General features: G+C 37.0%; 1 protein-coding gene across 29 annotated transcripts in view; it reads right to left on the reverse strand.

Moving 5' to 3' along the window:
* Positions 1 to 25,638, reverse strand: part of DLG2 (discs large MAGUK scaffold protein 2) — a 983,885-nt gene that overhangs the window by 266,477 nt on the left and 691,770 nt on the right. For all 29 annotated transcript variants that reach the window (XM_077174030.1, XM_077174027.1, XM_077174034.1 and 26 more), the window contains one exon: positions 8,207 to 8,343. In XM_077174030.1, coding sequence (XP_077030145.1) covers positions 8,207 to 8,343 — 137 coding nt within the window. The remainder of the gene's footprint in view (positions 1 to 8,206; positions 8,344 to 25,638) is intronic.

The following is a 25,638-nucleotide window of genomic DNA, read 5'->3' on the forward strand; positions in this document are numbered from 1 at the left end:
GCCATCCTCCAACTTCCACAGTTACTGCAAGGATTCCTTTTAAAGATTATGCAAGATGAAAGCAGAATTCCCTCCTCACTATAGTATAACGGTAAATTGCAGAAAAAAGTATATTATTTCCAGGGAATTTAGTATCAATAAATTATCAGAAACCTGAATGTGACAATAAGCAATGGCCAAAGGGTTTGGCAACTGGAAAGAAATTCAGCTATTGTGAATCACTGAAGGACTCTTCATATTCAAATGATTTCATCACCACTAAGAAAAAATTATTTCTATTGGACAGTATTGCTGAATGTAAGGATTCTGTCCAAACTTTTTTCCCTGCATAATTCTCAGGCTTGGTTTTAAGGGTAATGAAAAGAGACAATGGCAGGTATATTATGATAATTTGACATGAAGGGCAGTGATAGAGTCTAACACTCAGAAGGGAGCTGCTGACAGAGTATGCTGTATTTTGACAGCTCTTCTATTTAAATAAAAATCTTATGCCTATCTTCTATAAATTTCTATTTATTAATTTCTTCTATATAAACTTCTATAAATCTTTATTTGTTATGAAGAGCAATAACTTATATATACCTTTAATAAATAAATGCTTCAATTAATAGGCTGGCAGGAAGAAGTGACTGAAATTATGCCTTTCTTGTTTATGTATTTTAAAACTGCCAGACACTTCCGATTCACACATTTTAGAAAGATGACCACAAAGCTATCCTTTATCTCTTCTCCTTCCCACACTGTCTGCACATTGTATTGTTGCAGTGTGATGCCATTTCCTGTTTCACCTATCCCAGGCCCCCAGGTGTGCCAACCTCTCCCTTCCCCTCCCCCTTGCCTCCTTGCTAAGTGCTGTCAGTCAATCTCTTATCATTCCAGCAGGGGCGTCCTGTGATTGGCAAAAGTTCAAAAGATGCCCCTCAGCCCTGGGGTCATTGTCTCGTCCAAGTGTCATTGTCCCCTGAGCCTTGCCCCTCTCCCACCTGGTTGGTGGCTCACCTGTCCCTTCCCTCCCCCTGCCCCCGAGCTGAAAAGACACGGAGACCATGCGGTTGGGATACCAAGATTCAGACATGTGTGACTCTGGAATAAACTCTGGATTAAACCCTCTGCAAAATCCATCTCCTTTTCCTCTTCACCTAGCCTGGAGCCTTTCCACCAGAGGTGAACTGAGTTCCTACCATGCCTGGATTTGTTCTGAGTGCCCAGCTGCAGCACCCAGCCGGCCAAAGGTGTCTCTGAGGTGAAACACCACAGTTGCCACCTTTGGCCCAGAAGCAAGGGTCAGATGGGGCCAGGCACATCCCATCTGATAATATTGGGATTTTACTCCAATATTGTATTTCTTACATTTCATCCTAAGTTTTTTTGAAGTAGAGAAAATCTCACATAACCTCACCTATTTTACAGCTACTGTAAAAAATGTTCTCAGTCAAAAAAAGACAAAAAATAAAATATCTTAGAACTGTCTGGATTTTGAATTTTTGGTCTTTTGAGAAGTGAATAAAAACAACGTCACAATTGAAAAAATGTGACAAAATTGACTTGATGCAACTTCTTTTCCAAAGGTGTTGGATTTTGGTTTTTGTTGGGGTTTGTTTCCATAAATTTAGCTTATAAAAATCATCACAAGATACTTGGATGTCACAGTTGTGCAGTAAAGAAGACAAAAAGCCATTTTAGAAACAGAAAGTAAAGTATTATAATAGAAAACATATTTGATGCAGCAGGTCCTGTGTCTTCTCTCTGACAATAACATTATGGGACAGTGTTTTACCAACACTGTACAAATGACTGAAATCTAGAAGTTAGGACTTAAGGAGTTCAAGCAATTCTAATGTCTATGCAGTTCAGCATTATGTTTATTTTTATAGACATAAAGATCCTAGAGTTCATGGCAAAGTTTACGTAAAATCATTTTGTCCTGGACTGCTCAGTTCCCAGTAAACAAAGAAATAAAGACTCAATGTCTTTATTTTCAAGAGAAAACAAACAAACAAACTTGTTGATTCATTCATAAAAATTAAGATCCTCAGTGGGGTCATAAGGTCTCTTTTAAGTGGGAGCTCTTAGAGAAGGAGATGAGATCACCTTCCTTAATCATTTGCCAACATCACCTTCGACTTGCACTTCCAGAGTTCCTTCAGAAGGCAGTTCTTGCTTTGCATTTAAAATTTCTATTAACAATCCTATGTGCGTCTATCAATATATTTTCTACTTTTTGACCATAAAACAATGATCACAAATAAAGACATCTGTATGTGTTCTGCTATACAAAAAACTTGAATACTTAGAAGAATTCTATTGTTCAGACCCCAAGATATTATTGCAAGATGACTGCAGTATGTAGAGGAAACTCTGGTCATCTTTCCTTAAAACACTGTACAGAGATGATGATAATAATAGGAAATATGATGTTGTAGTTGACTTTTATGTTGAGATTTATGTCAAGAGAGACTATTTCTGAAGCTATTTCTTCCATAAAAGATGCCTTGATATTGACAGAATTGTAAGTACTAAATCTGGCTTTTTCAGTGGTTTGGCCCAATAAATGCATTATGGCAAAGCTTTGCTTCCTCCTGTAGAGATAACCTTATTTATTTTTTGCATATAGCTTGCAAAAAAAGGGTTGAGTTAGAGGTAAAGAAGATAAAGAGTAGGTGATGCACACAAAGTAAGAAATCAAAGTGTATATAGCATGCAATCCTCTGAGAGGCTGAATTTTTGTGCAGAATGGTGGACTTAATTCTGAGTGGGTAGAATGGGAACTGCATGCCAACTTTCTGGATCTAAGAAGACAATTTGAGTAGCAGTTAATTAAGGAAAAAACCAAACCTTAAGGCAAATGCTAAAAAAGATATTTATCTGAGTGGTCAGTTTTGTCACAAAGTTGTATATTTGAGACAAAAAATACTGTGACAGGAGCCAAAGGATAGGAGTCAGAAAGAAAAAAAGGCATGGAATAAATGGGACTTTTCTAATTGGAAAAGTTACATGCAGTGAAAATTTAAAAATGCAAATGGCATCTGCAGAAAAAAAAATAGAAAAGCTTTTTCTTTAAATAGAAAGTATGTGATATAAGACATACTGGTAACATGAGAAACAAATAAGGGAAAGAAATAAAATAGCAGTAGAGAAGGAAATTAAAGATAAAAGTCCAATCAAAGAAGCTATTTGAGTGATGGGGGAAATCAATAAGAAATTATGCCAAAGAGATATAAAAAGAATGGGGTGTTTTTTTTTCCTAAATAGCATAATCAGGGCAATGAAGTATAAACCTAAGCAAGAATGTTTTATTTGGAAGTTTTCCTAGATTCATACTGAAAATCAAAAGCCCCAAAAAGCAGCTAGAAAAGCTCAGAATCCCCAAAATGACTGCACAAGTGCTCTAAAGAGTAATTTCATTCAGAACAATATAAGCTGATATGAGGATAAGAGCTCCAGAGGAATAAGTCTGTCTTATTTAATTTTTCTTTCTTAAAGGGGATTTGTTCATTTCCTCTATTGATTTAGGCTAAGAAAGATTTGATTCACTAAGTGAATGAGATAAAGGGGTGATCTTTACCTTACCAGTGGTAATGTTTGCTTTTCTGTAATATTCAACTTTTCATTCAGACAGTGGATTTTCCTGGCTGAACATTTACCAGTAAACACCTGCAACCTGCCAGCTGTAAACCTAGAATACTGATGGCCTTTTTCAAAACTCACTCACTTAAAAGGCTGCAAAAAGTGGGATGCTTTCCAGTGCTGAAGAGTAATGATTTGTACAAAGGATATAAATCTGTTTGCATTAACTAAATACTTATAATCCCATGGACTCGTGAGTTAGTTGCACAAGTGTTGGGCTGTTTTCTAAAAGACAATCCCACAAAGACAGCCAAAATCACTTTAAAAAACACCTCTGATCAGAACCAAGTGCAAATTTAGATGCATCTTACATCCTCTGATTTTATGCACTTCAATACAAACGTGATCCTGCATTCATACACAATCTGAAAGAAACAGATACTGGTAGGAGACCCTATAAGGAACACATCAACAATGGCACAGTCACAAGCCCACAACAGTCCTATGAAACTACCAGAAAATAACACCTTTTTTCAGAAAGGAAGTATACATTTCTGAAAAGGAATGTGACTCCTGTTTCTTCCTCCTGTTTCCATCCAGAAAACAGAATCAAATTAGACCTCTTGTTATATACAATCACTGATCTCTGTGACTATATGGGGAAAGAAGCAACAGGATACAGCCCAAACTTGGAAGGGTATTTTGGCATATGAGATGTATTTTAGAAAAGCTAATAGCAATAAAAGATTAATAATAATATGCATTTTCCTTTAAACCCTAATGGTTTTAGCGTTTTCCCTGAAAAATGCCTTGCTATTAGTTTTGTTATGTAGTAGTAAAAAGCTAGGACCAGTTTTATACTGATTTCTCATTTACTCATTCTGTAGATAACAAACTTGTCCAAAGTAAGATGATGGTATGAGATAAAAAAAGTAATTATTATCTGAGCTGTAATAACTGAAACCATTTATCAGCTTTTCTTGATCATCATTAGCAGTGACCTTGAAGAGGTGAGACATGCATCATGTTTGCAGGTGACACTTCATTTCACTGTGAGATACTCGAAGGCAGAGCTGCCAAAGATTGGAAGAAGGACCTGAAGAAGACTTTATGATGTTCAGTAGGAAGAAACAGTAAATCCTGCTCCTGGCACAGGCTAACTCCCATCAATAGCACAGGCTGGGCACTGACAGCCTGGCAGCATCTCTATGGAAAAGTGCTTGGGGCTCCTGATGGATGGCAAGCTGGTCGTGAGCCAGCTGTGTGTCCCGGCAGCAAAGAGGTCAACAGCGTCCTGGGCTGGATGAGCAGGAGCAGAGGGCTGGAGAATGAGGAAAGGATTATTGCCCAATAGTTAACACTTGTTAGCCTGAACCTGGAAACTCTGTTGAGTTCTGGTTCCTGCACTATAGGCAAGTTGAGAGATATGCTATTGAGATGGTTGGGGATGGAGCACTGACCATCTCCTGCTGAGGAGAAAATGAGGGATCTTGGCACTTTCAGCCTGGAGAAGGGGTTCCTCTGAAGACAACTATTAACAGACCCCCAGTGCTTACAGGAAGATCATCAAGGCAAAGCTAAGCTTTTCAGAGTCACATGTGGTAACAGGATGAGTGACAGCAGACAGATGTTGAAACAAGAGAGGGCCAAACAGGTTATCAGGAGAAGTCCTTTCCTCAGGAGGACAGGTGAGCTGTGGAACAAGTTTCCTACAAAGGCTCTGCAACCTCCATCCTTGGAGATTTTTGAGATGCAACTGGATAAATCCCTGAGCAACCTTGTTGGCCCTATAGCTGACCCTGAATTACCATGGTGGTCTGTGATGCTCTGTACATGCTTTACTTTTTGTCCTTTCCACTGCGGACAGAAGCTGAGACACCCACTGCAGTGGGATTCTCATTGCTAGCATTACCACCAGCAGAAGGAGGCCTTACCACCAGAACACAGTGAGGGAGTATTTTTCCCCTAGCTGTAAGTCTTCAGAGAAGAGCTTTGGTCTTATCCTTTCATATATACCTAGAAAAACCATTCGGTTTTTGGGTTTAAACCCTCATGCTTTCACCAGTATTTTTCCAACAGGTACCTCAGGATTAATGTACAATGCAGCATTGTCCTGAGCAAGTGCTCAGGTTAGTAAGTCTTAAGTGACACAAGAACATAACTGCATAACATGCCCTTGCACAGATTTCACAATAATCACAATGTATTATTTACAGAATACATCTTCAGAAATGCTTAACACACTATATGCAATCTGCATTTAATAACAGTAGGGTCATCAAGCTGCAAAATGCTCAGGTGGCCCATTCTTGTCTTACATTTCAATACTAGTTTTTATTTTGCTTCTACACTTTCATCACCTCTTAAATTTATATTAAGTTGATTTGCACTTTCTTCAGGATCTGAAAGCGTTTCACACAAAATTATCACAACACAGATACGAAAATTAAAAAAGCTACCCAGCAGCTGCTGAGAATTCCACAAGGATGACAAATTCTTTTAAATTCTGTAGAGAATGATGGAAAAAGCCAAAGATCAAGAAAGGATGAGTTACCGAGAAGGAAAAAACAAAAAAAAGAGGAACTGCTCAAACAAATAATCAAGAAATCAGTGAAACAGAAGTAGGACCACATAGACGACAAGGGTAATACTCTGTTGAAACACTGCCAAAAGAAAGTAATTAATTTTTTCACTCACTATTCATAAAGGAACATGAAGTTTATGCCACGAACTGACAGATAATTCACAAATTATGATAGAAAAATACTGAAGGTACAGAAGTTAAATCAGGTTGTCTAGTTGGAGAGAACCAAGAAACATGGCTGCAATCTGCATGAATTTTAGAAACAGTTTTGATCTTGTGAACGAATCTCTGAATACGCAATGATTACAGTACACAGAGAGTAAGCTGACTAGTATTTTCTTGTGCAACAGTGAAAACCTTGGTCTGGAAGTACTACTACATGTAGAGGAGAGCAATACTTGGAATGATTTTTTTTTTTTGCTCATTTTACATACAGTGATAAAAGGAGACAACACTTTAGTGAAGAAAAACAGTCCAGACTGAAAGGAAAGAAGAACAAAGACATCAAATGTAATGCAAATGACCTCTGCTCATTTTCAGAAGTAGAAAATTGTCACAATTGTCACAATGGAGAAACATCTATATCTGACTGCAGTGAATCACAGTTTGAAGGCTGAGATGCTTAATAAACTACTCCTGTAAAAATCTGAAAAGAATGAATTTATGCACAGTGGTACAGAAAATATTTCTGTTTAAATTAATTCTAATGAAATATGAAATTACATTGGAGAGGGTGAATGTGGGGGATTTGCATCTATTTGATTTCCTTTTATATAAGGTATTTACTACCTCATGTGAATTGGAAAAAATTAGGAGTAAAGTAACAAAAAATTGCAGATAACACAAAAACTGCAAGGAATTCTCATCAGAGTAAAAAGCAATAAAACCAGCTGAACAGAAGCAGATTTGTAACAAGTTGCAAAATAACTAAAGTGCAAATTTTGCAAATAAAAATATACATTTCTGCACCAAAATAAACCAAAACTTCATTATCCAACAGTGACTTGAATTTCACGATGCTGAGATTATGCAAAGACAAAATGCCAAAGAAGTTTTTGAGTTCTAGTTTCATTTTGGTCTGATTTTGCTAACACCAGTTGATCCTTAAGCTGTTTTTTCTACCCATTTGGGTTAATTAAAAAAGACAAAGAGTCATCAACCCAGCAACCAAGTGCCTTTCCAGTTCTGTTTAGTACTCTGTCATAAAATTAATGCCCATCTTCATATGTGACTGGAACATAATGTCCCTAGCCAAATAAAGAAAACCTCAATTAGGCCCAGCTTCACAGGCAGCAAAAAAGGTCAACTGCTTAAATATCACATCACAGAACAGGGCTAATGCAGTACTAGTTTGTTCTTTTTTTTTCATTGCACTTATTAAAAAAATATTTCTCTACCTGCTGAGATCTATGCAAATACATTGACATGAATACAAGTTGACATAGATTAACTTGTGCTGATTCACCAGGGTCAGGATTTCCCTCTCAGTCTTGAATTAAACAAACTCTGTGAGTGGGAAAGCATTATTGACAAAAAACAATGAACTCGCACTAGAGAAAATTTGGAAAATGTTTTTAACATGTATATGGAACACATAAGCAAAGCATTCCTACAGGTACTGAAATGTAAGTAGTGGCCCCCTGACAGTTGCTACATGGGAGTCATTTATGGCATGTTATGACAGCTTTTAATTTGTGTACAATAAACAGTAGAATCAGTACTACCTTAACAAACACTTCGTCTAAAATCTTTTAAGTTTTATGGTCCATTTTGACTTGTTCCTTACATGCATAAGACATTTATTCTCTTCTCTGTAAAAGGTTTGTCAAAGTAATATAATACACTGCCTTCATAAAATGTTAGCTTTCCAGAGGAATGAGGTTTTTTACTTCAATATTAGAAAAATATTTTAAAAATGGGGAAAATGAAGATGATGGAAATACAATTATTATAGCAGTCATTTTGGTTACATCCAGAAAGATGTATGGTGAATGAAAGTCCTTATCTGAAACAATTTTTAGCTAAATAAATGGAATTAAAATTTGTCATACTTACCATAAGAAGTCTATCTCCAACCTGCAATCTCCCATCTTTTTGTGCAGCTCCCCCATCAATAATCTTAGTGACATAAATGCTGTTGTCCCCAGGGATGTGCTGGTTTCCCACCCCTCCTGCAATACTGAATCCTAGACCTGGAAAAGATATTGCAAACAAAACATTAGCGATACAACATAGAACACTAAAGAGAAGTGGAAGAGTAGCATATACAATGTACACTTTGAGTATTTTTTTTCAGAAATACAAATAACACACTCTTTCACTTTTCCTGAAAGGTCAGGGACAGAACTAAAGCAAGTAAATTCTTTGCCATTTACAATTACAGAAAGGTAGAGACAAAAACAATTTAACCAGTGGTGATTCTGTACACCCTCATCCCTGGGGTCCAGTGCAGCCTACTCAAGAAGTTATGGCTCAGCTTTCCATGAACAGCATTAAAATACTGAAACTTGGGAGTTTGGTAAATATTACTATAAAAAACATTGCCATCTATCAGAACAAAATGAAAGGTGTTCTGATTGTCCACACAATTTGAAAAATACTTGGAGACGTCTAGCACAGGTTTTGCAAGTTCATGTAGTACCACAGTGAAGGGTCAGTGAAAATAAAAGAGAGAAGGTGCAGACATTTGATTTAAAGTGTGGGTTTTTTCCTTAAGACACAAATCTGTGGCTATGGACGCATAAAGAAAGCAGTAGTCCTTTGTAAATATCTAACTTCGATTCAGTGATCTGTGAAATTCCTAGATAAACACTCAGAGACCCAAACTTTGTAACAATGTCAATGATACATGCTGATATGATTAAAGGAAGGCAAAATAAATAGATATTGGGGGGAAAAAAAAAGACCTTTTCCCCTTTTCCTATATTTCTTACCCTCTGACACATTGCACATACAAGCAAACCATTACTTTAATTTTTAGGAACATTTTTACCTCTCAATCAAAGAAAAAGACAGAAATTACTGTGCATGATTTCCATAAAAATTAACTTCATACAGCTAATTTTTCAGAGATTATGTAGCTAATGGGGACTTCCATCTGAACAGAGAAGCTGTTTCTGACAATATCCTGCCTAGATTATTGCTCCAGCTAGGGATTTCTCTTTTAGCTGTACAGAAAAACAGTTATGTCTATTTAGAGAGTAATCACTGGTTTTATCTATGAAATCCACGCTGTTCACTCATTCCTAAAAGAAACATGTTGATAATTGCTGTAGCCTGAGCAGTAAAATGCAGTATTAAAAAGTGAGCTGCCTGAAATCTGGCATTTCATCACAAACTCAAAAGGGACACTACTTGGGCAATAAAAATTAAAGGACGGTGTATATTTAATGCACACAAAATTTTTAGCAGCTTTGTACTTAGTATGAGTACAAAGATAAGGAGAGTGAATTAATTATTTTAATTTTTTTTACCACATTATTTTCATTTGATCATTATTTCAGCTTCAAAAAGATGTGAGGTCAGGTACCTCACATAATGGACTACTTAATGGAATGTGCCCCACCATTTCTTTTTGTAAATTACAAAAAGAAACCTTTGAATTTATATCTCCAATTGAAACAGTACTTAATTAATTGGCTATTAACAATACACATGAAGTTAATTTAGAAGTATAGGGTAATTAAAAGAAAGCTTTATTGAATTTCCAGCTAAAGCTGGCAATCACTCTTATTTATGTGCTACTGTCAGTACATGGATAAAAAGATAGTGATTTTTTCAGCAGGGAAGGATTTTTCCTGGGACTTCTAACAAAGAAGAGAAAAGATATTCTAATAAAACATTAGGAATGGAAATTTTTTAAAAACACTAGTTACAGACAAGGAACAATGATTGAATAATATTTCTTGGTGACATAATTATAATCAATTTGATCTAAACCCCACTTGTAGAGGCTTCTACCAGTAAAGATATGAGAATATTCCAGAATGCTGGTGGGAGCAAATGAGTGGGCTAGATCTCAGCCAGAGGGCTTTCCTCAGCCCTGCTGCTCACCTCGGGCATGACCGTGGGAAGAACAGGTTGTGGTGCACTTCCATCTCCTCCTCTCCCCTCTATTGACACGGTACACACTTAAAGGGCAATGCCATTTCTGCACACATAGCTGGCCTGCACTTTGCTCAAAGTGAGTCCTAATTCAGCCTGGTCCTGCTGCAACACAAGCAAGTAGTAGCCAAGACAATCACCTGCATTTTCTGCAGTGCTGAGTGGGGGCTTGGCTTGCTGTCTGCATGGTTGTAGCACAATGGATGTAAGAAAACATAAAAAAAAAAAGAGCACCAATGCAGGCTGCTCCCAAAAAGTGAAAAAAAAAATCACAAAAGTGACGCTTAAAATAATGGAACAAGTAACTTTTTCTACTACAGCCTACATAAATTTTAGCTGTGATACAATGTGGGGGCTACATTGCATTTATAAGCAAGGTCTAACTTTGGCCATCCAAATAATCCACAGTGATTACAGAAAGGCTTCGAAGAGCAGAACAAGATGGGGTAATACTGCAGGGAGCAAAAGGATAGTGGGTAGGAAAAAAAACTGAGGAAAAATTTTCCATGTCAATCAATAATAATTTAACTTCTTTGCTTAATCATACTTGCCTTCTATAAAAGATTTCTTCTTGGAAGGAACAGGGAATGGAACAATGACCCATTTAATTTAATTTAAATTACTTCTGCTAATTGCTAGGGCACATGGAAAGTATACTACACAAAAACTTTTGGGTAGGATTCACATGGCCAAATGACATCAGACAACTATGGTTATCATTTATACTACCTGTACGATAAATGAAAATTCATTAAGAGCTTTTAAAGTATGATTCATCTCATCTCAACAAGACATCTGAAAGAGATGAGGTGAATCATGCTTTTGGTTTCTGAAAGGCTGGGGTCTGGATGTGGGAAGAGATGAGTGGGAAGATCAGTGCTATGAAAGTTCACAATCTGAGTTCATTTAGACTCAAGGTTTCTGTTTGAACACTTTGGAAAGATTTGCTCAATCCTGGTGTGCATCTCTGATCACTCACTACATCAGGTTAGTGTTACATCAGATTCTTACTCTGTTTTAAAAGCAGAGAATCATTCAAACAATGGAACAAGATATGTTTTCTAAATGGCATTTTTCATAAAACATCGTATTTGATTGCAGAACCTTTTTCTTGTTGATTCCTTTGGTCATGAAAACATTTCTATCAGAACACAGATCAGGAGTTGATCACTTCCTCTTTGGCTGATGTGCAATCTGCTTCACAGAAACAGCTGATTTTGGAGAGAGTGCTCAAATTCCTCACAACAGGAATTAGATGGAAGATAAATTCAGAATGAAGTTGAGGAAGAAATGTTTTATGATGATGGTGGTGAGGCACTGGCACAGGCCGCCCTGAAAAGTTGTGGATGCCCCACCCCTGGAGATGTTCAAAGCCAGGTTGGATGGGGCCTTGAGAAACCTGATCTAACACTAATGAGTAACAGGTTTGGAACTTAAAGATCCCTTCCAACTCAAACCATTCCATGTTTCTGTGGTTCAGTGAAGAGACTACCTCAGGATGGAAAAAAGTGAGAATTGGATCTAATACTGGTGCACATCCAAGTCAAACTCAGCTTTGTTCACAATCACTGAAGAGGATAGGCCCTTATAAGACTGGCTCAATGTTGAGTCAAACTAAATTTCCTTCCATTTCCACTGGATTTGTGTTTGTAAAATTCATCTGCCCTTGGGTACCACAAATGTTGATCAACGATCCTATGACTAACAGTGTCTAATAATCCCATGAAACAGAAGACGTTTCTGGTATCAGAAAGAGGAAAAGGGACAGGGAAAAAAGCTATTCCACCAAAACTGGAAACTGCAGAAAAAAAATGCTACTATTAATAAGTCGAAGATATTTTGTAATATCTTTTCCTGGGATTACTAGCAAGACCATGTTAAAATATTCGGCTATTTACATCTATTTTGCATTATTTGCCATACCAGATACATGTTTTAAATATATCACATGTTTTAAATATATCACAATATAAGTAAAACAATATGTTCTATTTTTCTAGTGAAAGTAGGCTTGGATGCTCCCCACATAGTTAGCTCAGCAAGTTGGACTAATAAAAATAAATAATAATAATTAAAAATAATGAAACCTCTGTTAAAGACACAGTGGGTTAATAACACTGCAGGTATACCACTTTGCAGTAACCAGAGAGGGAGCTAAAAGATCAACTCCAGCTATGTAATGTCAGCTTTCTAATGAGAAGTGAAGTCAAAGAAACTGAGTCAGAGTGCCAAAAATGGATGCTGCATTTTGCTACTATCCTACACAGAGAATCAAGCTTATTTTAAATCAGCAAACAGAGCAAGGATTTTAAAACAGAAATCCAACAAGAGTTTCACAGCTCCCAATAAAGGGAATCCAAAGATAGCAGCATTTAAGACATAACCCTAAAATATAGATAAGAAATGCTTGATTTTCAGGTAGTTAACCAAAACAGTGCTTTAGAGACATAGAACAGGTAATTCCTAATTCCTAGCTATACCACAGTACACCTTACCTCATAACTGACCTGTGAGCATAGACTTACTGAAACCCACAACAGGCATAGGACTTTCAACAGAAATATTATCATATTAACAAATGAAATATGAATGGGAACAGGAATGTAAATACTAGAAGAAAGACCAAAAGTTAGAGAAATCATATGTACTGACAGTACAGAGCATCTCAAGCAAAAAAAATCAAAATGAGTCACTTCTGTCAAGCCTGGACAGAATGTCTGGACACTCTAAGACCTTTGAACAGGTGTCTTGCCAGCAGAAGACCCTGTACCATGACAGTGGGATGTTGGCAGCAAGACTGCAGCATGTGACATCTGCCATTCTCTTGCCTGTAAGCCTAACAGGGAAACAGATTATATCAATAAAAATGTGTGTTTACTAAATGAAAAAAATCAGGAGATGAGCAGCCACCTTGTGGCTTAGAGACTGAAGAAAGGAGTGTTCAGTATAAAGGACCACCCATAATAACAGTAGACTCCTGGAGGGTATAAATAATTAATCCAAAAATCTGTCAGTTCATGGTTGTCAATCAAGAAAATGCCAAGAGATGTGGTAAGGGTTTGATGTCCCATGTCCTTTGTATCTATCACACACAAGTGAGACAGACCACCTCAGCACATGCACCCTGGGGGATGTGGATGAAACAGAGAGTGAATGAAATACCTGAAAGGAAGATCATAAATGGTTAACTTATTTAGAGATTTCATGAATAAATGTCACCACCCCTCCCTATACATTCTCTCATTGCTTTTTGCCACATTTATTTTCTAAAGGAGTGAAAAAACCTAATTTGCTGCAGAACACTGTGTGCATTCAGATTTTAAGAAACTGTTTCATGCAGCAAAACAGAAAGGACCACCAGAAAGGACCCCCAACAAGCTGCCCCACTGAGGCCCTTCCACTGCAAGCCTGCCTGCTCTGTGGCATATGACACATCAACCATGCTCCTGCAAATAACTGGACATGGCAATGAGGAGCCCAAGCTGGGGCAACTCCTGCCTTTCCAAGGGCCAGCCACTTCTACAATACAGCTACAAAAGATGGAGCTTGTTAAAATTGTTAAACCTGGAACAATGATGCCCAATCCAGGTTTCTAATTAATCAAATTCCACTTTCAGGGAGGAAAGGAACATGGGTAATATAAAATGCTTTGACTGATATAATGATTGACTTGTTTTGACAGGTACCACTGTTATGTCCAGTTTATATGAGTAAACAAACTATAAAAATATTAATTATAAACAATGGAGTACCAGGGAATGTCTCCCCATGCCCTATACTCAAGCCTCCTGTTGCCATTTTCAGCTTTCCTGGAGGACACATATAGCACAAATTTACAATAACACCCCACAACTGTGGACAATTAATGTGCTTGTTATAGCTGTGACTTATGACTATTGACAGCAGAGTCTTCTTTTATTTGGTCCATACAAAAATAAAATACATCACAAAATAAAAATTAAAGTTTGTGTCACAACTATTATAAAATGTTAAAAAGAGGGACCAATCTTCCTCCACAGAGCTCTTTCTTTGTCATCCTATGAATCAGTTCTTAAGAAACTATTAATCCCAAGTATATGAAGTCACTTTATCTCATCTCCTTCATGTTGTAGCAGTAAAGTCAAATACCAGTTTATTAGAGGGAGTTCTTATAGCAATTCTTATGCCTGATGCACGTGACATCTTATGCCAGAAGGACTTATGTGAATAAAATTTGACTACATTTTGTTCTGTGGATGAAAAAGTCAATCTAAAATACAGTATGATTCATAAAACTTTTGCTAATATTCATAACATATTTAAAAGCTGCCTTATTTCATTGCCATTGTTAATTCTTGTTTCAGACCCTGCTTCCAGATCACTTCAGGGGCTCTTTTTGTAACTAACAATTGGATGATAGCCTAGACCACAAAGAAGGCCCAAGTCCCTACACATCTAAGGCAGCATGTTGTTATCTGGTGTTTCTTTCTAATGGCCTTGGGTTAAAAAACTTCAAGCATCTTCCTTATTGTTTTGACATTTTATTTCAGAAATATCTAGTGTTTCAGGTTATTTCCCAGTTGATGTCAGATAGAATAAAAATGATGTACAGTGCCACTAGGTAAGAAGAATATTGTCCAAAAGCACCTTACACAAAGTGAAAATTATTTTTCCCCTTACACTGTGTGGCATTATATATTTGTGCCTTCAGGTATTTATCCAACTGTTTTTACACATTTTCTTTGTTCTTGCCCACAGCCATTTTTATAGCTATTATTTTCATTAATCCTTACACTCTGGCTCCCAGTGCCTAACCATGCAATAGGGATGCCAGATTTCAGTACAGCCTCTGCTGAGGATCAAACTGAGCAGCACACACAGCACTCCCACCAAGTGTGGCCAGTGTGTTCACCAAGAGGCTATGGCTGGATGGCAGCTGGGACCATACAGCAGACAAGGAGAATTCTTTTCTTGCAAATGATCACTGATACTCTTCTACATGGAGACAGATTTTGGTTGAGGTTTTAACAGAAAGTAAACAGTAAAATTTTTCATCTTACTTGCCTTTATCTGCATGAATTTTTAGCTCTGCGAATTCGAATTTTTAAAGTAAACTACAATAGTATAGTTAGTTTTAATTTTAACTATTCTTGATTTAATAAAAAGAACAAGATCATTGACATGTAAAACATTACAGTAACACAAACTTGCTGCACAGCCTAGTGCAAGAATGTGCAGAGGTGTGTCCTTGATTCTTGAAAACAGAGATATTGATCTCAATGAGATGAAAATGGCTTCAAGACCCTGCTGCATATGTACATTTGTACTATCACAAAGTCCTCTGAAGGACTGAAGGCTTGGAAAAATGGCAGCCAGCTAAAACTCAGAGGCAAGACTGTGGTGGTAGCTGCTATCTGGTGATGGTGGGATGGCAGGCTGATTTCCATACCTTTGACTGAGAATATCTAAGCAGGTTTTCAGCATATGTAATTTTTAAAATTTGGCTACCATGCTGCTAACTACAGTTCCTTACATCTGTTCCAAAACAGCTTCCTGCTGAGATGTCCTGGAGAACCCCTTCCCAACATGGCATTTTCTGAGCTTGCTCTTCTGCTGGGGGCAGGGGAATGCAAAGTATTACATCTTCCCTTTGGACACAGGGTTCATCAATGCCATCTGAGACCCATAAAAGTCAGAAACAGAAAAGAGTCAAGAATATGGAAAAAAATCATCTGGACATTTCAGGGATTTTCTTGCTGAGTTACTCAGCTGTAGCCTCATAAGAAAATATAAAAAACTTCAACAATTTTCCAACTATGTTTTAATTTTAGGGCATCAAAATCAAACATTACAGCCAAATTTATTAGGTTAAAATATGAAAGAAAGAAGGAAATCTGCTCTCAGGAGACAGCGTTCCACTCCTTGGCTTAAAAGAAATCCTTTACACTTCCAGCCAGAAAGGAAATGATGGGAAATTGAGATTATGCAAATGTTAATAAAGCTCCAAGGCAGTGACTGCATGTTTAAAAACAATCATGCTGTAGGTATAGTAGATAAAGCATTGGTTTACATTACCATAATAGTAAAGCTAATCTTTCTATAATCTCTCACAAAGCCTTGAAAACATATCTTAAATTACACTGCTATTTGTAGGAATTGTAAAAAAGTTATCTAACAAGCAAATGAAAACAATCCCTTCTTTTCTATTGTTTTGCAGTTTGATGTTTTTCCATTATTTTTTGCTTGCATATATTTATCCCTAAAGATACATTCTCCACAGATGTAGCAGAAAAGAAAGGAAACAGTAAGTTAGGAAAATACAGTTAGAGCCTCATTTGAACTTGTGTTTATTCTCTATATTTTTACATTTATTCAAATTAATTAGGAATAAAATTCCCAGAAAGCATAGACAATGAGAAGTGGCCTAATTGCATAACAGTAATTCTTAAGAATACTTTACAATTTAACTTGAAAAGATCAGGGAATTTTCCTAATTATTCACAATAATCTGACTTTCAAAGCATTAATGAGGATTCTAGTTCACTGAAAATCACATTAAACCACACTGTCAAAATTTTACCAGTGTAAATGCAAGAAAAAGAAAATTATTTCATTTTTGACATATACTGACACTCTAAGAATTGTAGCAAGGGGTTTGATTCTTTCGGAAATAAACACATGATATACCATGTCTAAACATTTCATGTTAAGACCAGTCAAATTAGATTTTTTTAAAGAGTAAAGATTAGTGTTTTGAAACAGAAAAACCCAAGATCTGCCACTTAGGAACAGGATTAGCTGCTTATATCTGAAGTTTTTACATGCCTTTCTCTTCTCACATCTCCATATGCCTAAAACTGCACTGAATGGATGGTCACTTCCTTTGCATGCAGGAAGCTTTTTGTATACTTTTCGTGCACCCACAAGGACAAATAATCCTCAGATCCAGAGGCACTAAAAACCAGAATTTTTGATCAGGGTAGACATCATCTGGCTGGCTGCCTGGTGACAGGATCATTTATATCTTGCAGGGAATAATGTTAAACACAGCATAAGTGACCTGTATGGCTGAATGCGATATGAAGGGACTGCTAAAGGCAACACATTTTTTTGTCATACTTTCTATTCTACAATAAATTGCCATTTTCTTCTTGGCAAGAGGTTTTTGGTTTTGTTTTGGGTTTTTTAATCCTATCCTCACCCCTGCTCTTTCATTCACTTGGGCAAAAATCAGCTAGGCTATACAAGACTACAGATGAAGAAGACATCCTGGGAAAGCGTTCAAAGCCAGGCTGGATGGGGCTTTCAGCAAGCTGGTCTGGTGGAAGGTGTCACTGGCCATGGCAAGTAGGAAAGAATGCAATGATTTTTAGGCTCCCTTCCAGCCCAAATCATTCCATGATTTTAAGCAGCCAGTTGTCCTAATAAGCAGCAAAAAAGCCAGGTGGAAGGTTGAATGGTGCTTTTTTAAAATTGTCATATGCTGACCTAAAAACTCACTAATGCTGAAAGAGACAACCCTGATGTGCTCCCTGCCTTCTTTCCCACTGCCTGCCTTGTGTTAGCCATGAAAATGTCCTAGCAAACAGCAAATTGAAAATGGCATGAAAACCAAGCCAAATTAACCTGAATCACAGACCAGGTGCATATTGACCATCATCCACAGAGATGGCAGCAGTAGGAGCTGGCAGATGAGGATAGTGTTGGGTTCACACATCCCCTTTGCTAGCACCACACTTTTGTACCTGGCCCCTCATTATAGATCTGGGACTCCCGTGGAGAGCACTGCAAGGTCATCACTGCTGCCCTGCAAACTCAATTTGAAGGATGTGGGAAGAAGGAAAGATACAGGGATAGCAGCAAGTAGCTAAAGAGAGTAGGACACAAATGGCTGTTTAGGCTAGTAATGCACCTGAAAAAGAGTCAATAAAAATATACCTTTACAGCACAAGTCGTACTGGGAGGAAAAGGAAAAATTAAATTGCTCTCCTAAGCTTAAGAGAGAGAAAGAGAAGTTAGCAATCAAAGGCTTGTAAGGCTCTTGAGAGCTAAGTCAGATCTACAGTGGAAGAAAACTGTGTAGTAATAATAATGCTTATTCAATATTTCTGCAATTTTTCGTTCTGAAAGATACACTGGTATTATGAACCTCTTCTTCTGGCTAGAGAATCAATTATGAAACCTTTAACCCACCCTTTGAAGAGAAGCACAAGGCTTGAGAATGCTGCATTTAACCACCTTTGCGTGCATTGTGAGAATGTCTAATCTAGAGTATAGTTAATGAATACAGCTTGAAGGAAGGGGGAAATCAAATTATCTCTACTGTCCCATTTTTTTTTCCAAATTTTTAAGGCAATTAGCCTCATTACCAAATGTGCCCTTATAGCCACATTTATTTTAACTGCATCTTCTGTTAAAAATGCCATTTTCCATTAATATGTAACCAATAATCAACCGGCTCTCTAAGGTTTTTATTTTGAAGACAAGTGTCTGGAGATGGGATCAGCATGGCAGATGTTGATCTCACTGGTGTAAAACCAAGAGAAGTCCCCTTTCCCTGACTGTCTCCTCTCTTCCACAGACAATTCAACAAAATCTTGGAGCTTTTTTTTCTCTTTTCACCCACTGTTCATGCTCTTAAAGTTCACTTGACCTTATTTAATTCCTGATGCTACATAAATTTGGACACATAATGTTTGGGCAAAGGGAAAATGTAACAGGGCATGACTCCTCTGCAGTGCCAAGAGACAGGCAGTTACAGACACCTGGAGCAACTGCAATGAGAAGACAGGCTATTGTTTTCACATTATATATTAACTGGGGTTCAAATCCTGAAACATGGTTCACTTTCCATGCACAAAATACACCAGCTGTTTCAGGTGTAGGAACCAAATTCATGCTGACAGTCGATCACAGTTTGCCAGTCATTAACAATAGTACCTATGCCATTTTCTGCACAAATTACTGTAATTACTGACAGTAGAACAAGGTATTTAATCTCCTAATAATGCAAATGAAAATCATGTTCCTGTAGATCTGCACATCAAGATCTGCCTTAAAGTAGTTTTCACTTTGATGAGACATTACATTTTTTAAGTCTTTGTCCTACGTAAATCTGTGCTTTTCCGGACATTTTTTTTTTTCTGATATAGATTCATTTTTTAAATCTACAGACTTGACACAGGAGAAAATTATTCCAATTCAGGGAGAAATGCTATTTACTTTGTAAAACATTAAATGATATATCTTTAAATGAGTATAGCTGGTTCTCTGCTAAGTTGAATGGCTCTTTGAGACAAATATTTAATAATTTGTTACCAATAAAATGGAGATAGAAGGAGCAGTCTGTCAGTTTTGGATCTGTTTAAAAACCATACCTGTCATTGACAGACTCATCAGCTTCTTTTATTTGTCCTCCATCTGATGAGGGAAATTTAACATTTATCTTCTCATCCCTGGTGCAAAGCTGAGCAGAAATACTTGACTGAAAAGCTCTCTGTCAATTATGCTGAAGCTTGAAAATACAAAATGAAATCAAAGTTCATCTTGCAGCCTCTTATCTATTTGCAATCAACCTGTAAACAATCAATCTGTCATCCATTCAGTTACTTCCTTCTTAAAAACACAGAGCGAAATCAAGGCACAAATGTACACGTAATTTTGCTTTTATATGCAAGGCAATTTATGGAGCCATGATATTAAAAGTTGAACAGGTATATAAATGATACAGAGAAGGAAAAGAGATGGTGCTTATTGAACAGGTAAGGTAAAGACACTCTGAAAATGGATTCATGAGTCACTGCACTTTGATTCTTTTTGTCTCTGAAATTGGAGTTTGGTCCCTTAGTTCAATTTGTTGATGATGCTGTCTTGCAGTACTCTAGGAAGCAAAGTGAAGCAAAAATGTTTTATTCGCCAGTGAGAAGTACCCTATACTCTCAGAGAGTAAAATGAGTAAAGTCAGACACTTGTGCCTTTCTGAGAAAGATGAGGACAGGACCTCTAGTGACAGGCCAGGGGGTAACAGCTTTAAACTGAAAGGGGGTAGATTTGCATTAGATATTGAGAAGAAACTCTTTACTGTAAGGGTGGTGAGGTGCAGGTTGCCCAGAGAAGCTGTGGATGCCCCACCTTGGATGATGCCCCATCAAGGAGGGGGGTGTGTCTGATGGACGCCTGAGAAAGCTGGTCTAGCTGAAGATGTCCTTGATCATTGCAAGAAGGCTGGGTGTAGATGACCTTTACAGCTCCCTTCCAACCCAAAATATTCTTTAATCATTGTATGACTCTATGACTTCTCAGAAATTATGTCAAATATTTGCAAAGGGAATTGCATTCTAGCATACCTAACAAGAAAGAGAATATGAACTCACATTTGAAACAGAATTACAGATTTTTTTTCAGACTGGTCCTAGACCGTTAAAGATTTTCTGGGAAAATGTGCTTAGCAGAGTTGAAATGCAGAGTAAAACTTAAAAAATATGGTTGTTCAAGCCTGAGAAAACACTACAGATTTTCTGTGAGTAAGAGTTTCCCTCTTAATGAGATATAGCATAACACAAGACTCTGCTGTGAGTCCCTTGAGGGGTTCTCGCTAGGAGGAATATTAACATGGCCTTTCTATCAGCTATTTCAACTATAATAAATACTGAACTTTCCTGCAATGCCAGGGTCAGTCTCTGGGAACAATATGTGCAGCATTTCCAATGAAAAATGAAACCCTGGGGAAAGAATGAATGTACTAATATCTTGATTTATTCACAGGCCATTTCTGGGTCCCATTTGGAATATTTAGGCAGATATTTGGATGAAAAGATTCATAGCAGTGAGACTCACCCAAAGTCTACAAGACTGATTTTAGGTGTAAAGAAACTCAGCTCTGATTGGAGTTGGACAAAACTGTTTATATGAAGTGAAGACATAGCATTAAAAGACTTGGCAGAGTCCAAAACAAAGGAGTTTTTACCAGCCTCCAAATACTGAAACATGCTGTGAAAACACCCTTTGGTGAAGAACCAGCCACCCACCAGATCAAATTGTTCCTAAAGCATGATCCTGGCTTGAGCAACAGAAAATTTGAAAAGACAGAGAAATGCAGATTAAGGTACCAGATTATCTGTTCTAATATTCATTAATATTTTCCCATGTACAGAAGTTTTTCTAAAATGTTTTATCCTTCCTAAAGCAAGAAAAGATGGAAATGAAAAATATAAAATTACTGTTGAGGAGAGGCAAAGGATGTGTTTTTTTGTCTGGAAGACACCCTCTTCATTTCTGCAGATGGAGAATTTAAATAGCCCCATGACTACTCTTTGTCTTCAAAGTATAGTGAAATGAGAAAATTTTGTTATGAATCTTGGGACAGGAAGAAACTCAATGGATCATTATTCTTCTCAACCTGAGGTAGAATCAATTACAGTTGCACTGTGTCTAACAAATGGTTGTCTGGCATAGCCAGGTATTTCCCATGCTACAGACCTGATGTCCTCCCTAGTAATCACAATCCTCACTTCTTCTACATCTAGTACAAATCTTGTGTATTACTTATCTATTAAATTTTTTTTCACACCCTCCCTAGGGAACACCGAGAGAAAACTCACTCTTCAAAGATGCTCTGCAAGGCAAGATTGCTATCAGGTGCTGATAAACTGCTCCCCACCTCCCACTTAAGTCTTTGGTATTTCAGATAAATGGCTTCAGATCACTCATTTATTCATTGTAGGACAGGCTTTCTAAATCTCTGATCATTTTTACAGCTTTCCCCTGGAATCTGTCCAACTGGCATACACCCTTCTTGAAGTACAGAGCTCAAAGCTTTACCTGTACAAGATGAAAGGAATGCTCCTATGTCTTTGTAAACCATACCTCAATTTATAAAACCAAATATATTATTTGAATGCTTCATCACAGCAGGATGTGTTAGAGACAAGATGTTACAGCTAACAAAGTTCTAGCTACTTTTCCACATTATTTTCCTACAGTTTTATGTTAGTACTATTTAGCAGATATGTGGTTATTTCTGCTGAAAGCACCTTGCAGTTGACCCTGCTCAATTACATCTTTGCTTCCTCAGACCACTTTCAGTGTTGAACCCTCCCAGCACATGGAGTCATCTGAGAAAAAAGAGGAAGTGTTGCAGAAGAGAAGTATGGTCTCTTCTAGTTATCATTACTCTTCAACATTTTTCTAGACGCTTATAAAGAGATTTCCTACTTTTTCAAATATTCTTCTGAGATTCTAAAAATACACTGATGGCTTCACAGTCCCTCGGCTCCTCTTGTTCCATTCATTAAGGATGCATTTCCTGCTTCATCTTTCCCATTTTTCAGTTTGCCTTCTCCCCACAGGTGCTAAAGCCTAACCAATGTCAGCACTCAGATTTCATCACAAATTCTGCTGGTCTGTCATCAAGACCATCAGGACCTGTGACTGTGTGAATATCTAACTTCTCTAAGTGCTACCAGACCTATTGCTTCTTCCTTTGAGGCTGAGATCTTGTCCTTTTGTTGCTGATTTTGATCATGATAGCAACCTTATAAGAAATGACCTTTCTGTGAAAACTGATGCCAGCAAAAAGGTAAGTACTTTTCACATCTTGTCTTGAAAGCACCTACAATCACAACATCCCTCTGTAACTGCCAAGTCCATCTCTAAAATTACAATCCTGCATTGCAAAGGGGAGCTGATTTGCTATAGTAGTATTTAAAAGTGTAATTTAAAAATAACTTTCAGAAATTTGGGCTATGACATTTGATAATAATTTGAAATTAGAAATGATACACATCTGACCTACAGACTGGGGATGAGATTTACCTCTGGCCTACCATTTACGTTGAGTTTATTTTTCAATTACAGTATATAAAATGTAAATATGCCCACAATAAACAATTTTACTAAATTATTTGCTGTAATTTTGTTTCCTTATTTCAGTTCTCTCTGTTGAAGTGAATAATATGCCTTTGTATTAATTTCATAAGACAACCTACAAATTGTAGGTTTGTAGGCTTTTCTTTTGCATAAGAAACACAACAAACAAAAACCAAAACACAGTTTTGAGAAAGAAAAGTCTATCATATCCTTATTTGCAAATACCACTTTCCAAAATAAACATGTCAAGCATGTCTTGGGGCTATTGTTCTTTTCGCTTATGCAATGTATCTTTTATCATATCCTAAAGAGTTTTTGTGTCATTATACCCTTTTTTACATGTCATGAAGCTCCAAGATCTTGCTTTGCAACTGTTTCTTTCTATCAAAAAATAATGATAGCACAGTTTTTTTTTAAAGAATCCAAGAGCCAGTTTGTTATTTGTTCATATAAGCTATTACTCAAAATTCAGAAGCCAACACCCCAGCTAATGAACACAGAGCTTTGTGCTCTTGGAATATTTTGGATATAATCCCTAGTGTTTATGGTTTCACAGAGATTTCCTCCACAGATATAATTTTCTTTTTCAAGCTTTCAGAATTGCATTTTTCTCCAAAATTAGCCACTAAAGATATAAGCATTTAGCGATCTCCTTGCCTTTCTTATTCAACAACAGCCAAAATCTGCACTGGAAGAGGCCACAGCAATTTTTTTTATCTACCAAGCACATCAAAAGCTTAATGTTGAGAAAAATGTATCAACTTGAAATTGGACCAGGTAGCAGAATTTCTGAATGAAAAAAATCTTAAGTCTCTGCAAGGTAAGAAGAACAAGTGACACTGTCATAAATCAATGGCTTTACTGCCAGCTCAAAAGAAGAATTGAAGAGCAGCTGCCTACGTGTCAGGGAGCACAAGAGTTTTACACAGCAAGGCTCTACTTTATTTCTCTAAAAATCTCACTGTGTCTGCAACAGAGGAACCTTCACTGCATGTAAAATTCAGCTGCCCTTTGGTACACATCACTGATGTGATACAGGCAGAAACAGAACATTTTTGCACTGGAGTCCCAGAGCCTGGACTTCTTGGTCTCATATCTTATGACAGCCCAATTGCAAAGAATGACCATCTGCACCAACAGGGTGTTCCATGGCAAACAGCAAAGGGTCTTCCACTTGAACTCCACAAAATAGCTGTGATTTCTAGGAATTCTATCATGTTTAGAGACACAAAACAAACAAACAAAAAAACCCTAACTGATGAAGGAAAAGCAGTTCTTCAAAGCTGTTGGAAAAATGTTCTAAAATAATGAATGGCAATTCAAAGATGAAATACTATTGGGAAATTTTTATTTGACTAATGTACTATTTATTTTGTTTTAATGAAGGATAATTGAAATTTCATCTGGAATTTGGAATACTGAAAGCAAAATGAGGATGACAGACCTGCAGAAAGGACTAAGGTAGTCCAGAAAGGACCAGAAATAGCCAGATGAACAACTATTGCAATTAATCCCTTAATTGACTTCTAAGATAGCTATTCCCTTCAGATGTTCAGAGATGCCTTAATGTAACTATTTCCTTTTTTTTTTCCAACCAGTGCAAATAAAAGAATAATACTGACAATCTAAAATAATTTTTAAATAGGTTGCATTGTGATATTTTATTTGCCACATCACTTGAATCTCTAAAGCTGCAGTCAGCTTTGTCTCTCAACTATGATTAGAATCTGTAACGCCTTTCTCAGAAGACTTAAGATACTGTCTGCCCATGCTTACAATTACAGGGCAAAAAGAGACAAGAAAAATGAAGAGAAAAAAGGAAGAGCTACAGCTCCTCATGCTACAAAAAATTAATTAAATACTATTTATTCTTTCAGAGGTGCTCTTCATGGCAATGCAGTATTTTGCTGATGTGTGGTATTTACCAGACAGCAGATGTCTTGAGAAAGATCTGGACATCTAAAAACTATCAAGAAGACAGATCTTGCTACACAGATAATTAACTTAACAATAAAGGACGAAAACACTGCTCTGTAGTTTCATGTGACTAATTTGCACATTAGGCTTTACATTCAGAAAAAGGATGAAGGTCTCCAAAGAAGGAAACATAAGGATTGTCAGACTACACAGGTGAAATAAAATACATTGTGTCAATAAACATATTCAACACAGCAGGCTAATCCCCATCTTCTGTTGCATCAGTATGTCAATCAGGTTCCAGCAATAGTTGTCATATAACTTTTGAAAAATTACTATTAAAGTGGTGAAAGATCAAGCATAATAATCATTCTCTAAAATTTACCTGAAGAATTTAAAACAAGGATCAGATAGGTAGAGGAAAAAGGCCAAGAAAACTGCCACTCCCTAGGAAATCCTCACTACTCCATTAAAAAACAGGAAAAATGATGCTGACCTCCTGTCTACAGAAAGGTTTTTTTCCATACTCAGCCCAGTAGTTTAGCAAATGATGCCACACTGTTCTTCCCTATATTTTGATTTATTGTGTACCTGGAAATACTGATGAGACAATTAACACT

Source organism: Agelaius phoeniceus, chromosome 2 (genome assembly GCF_051311805.1).
Source record: "Agelaius phoeniceus isolate bAgePho1 chromosome 2, bAgePho1.hap1, whole genome shotgun sequence".
NCBI classification, from domain to species: Eukaryota; Metazoa; Chordata; class Aves; order Passeriformes; family Icteridae; genus Agelaius; species Agelaius phoeniceus.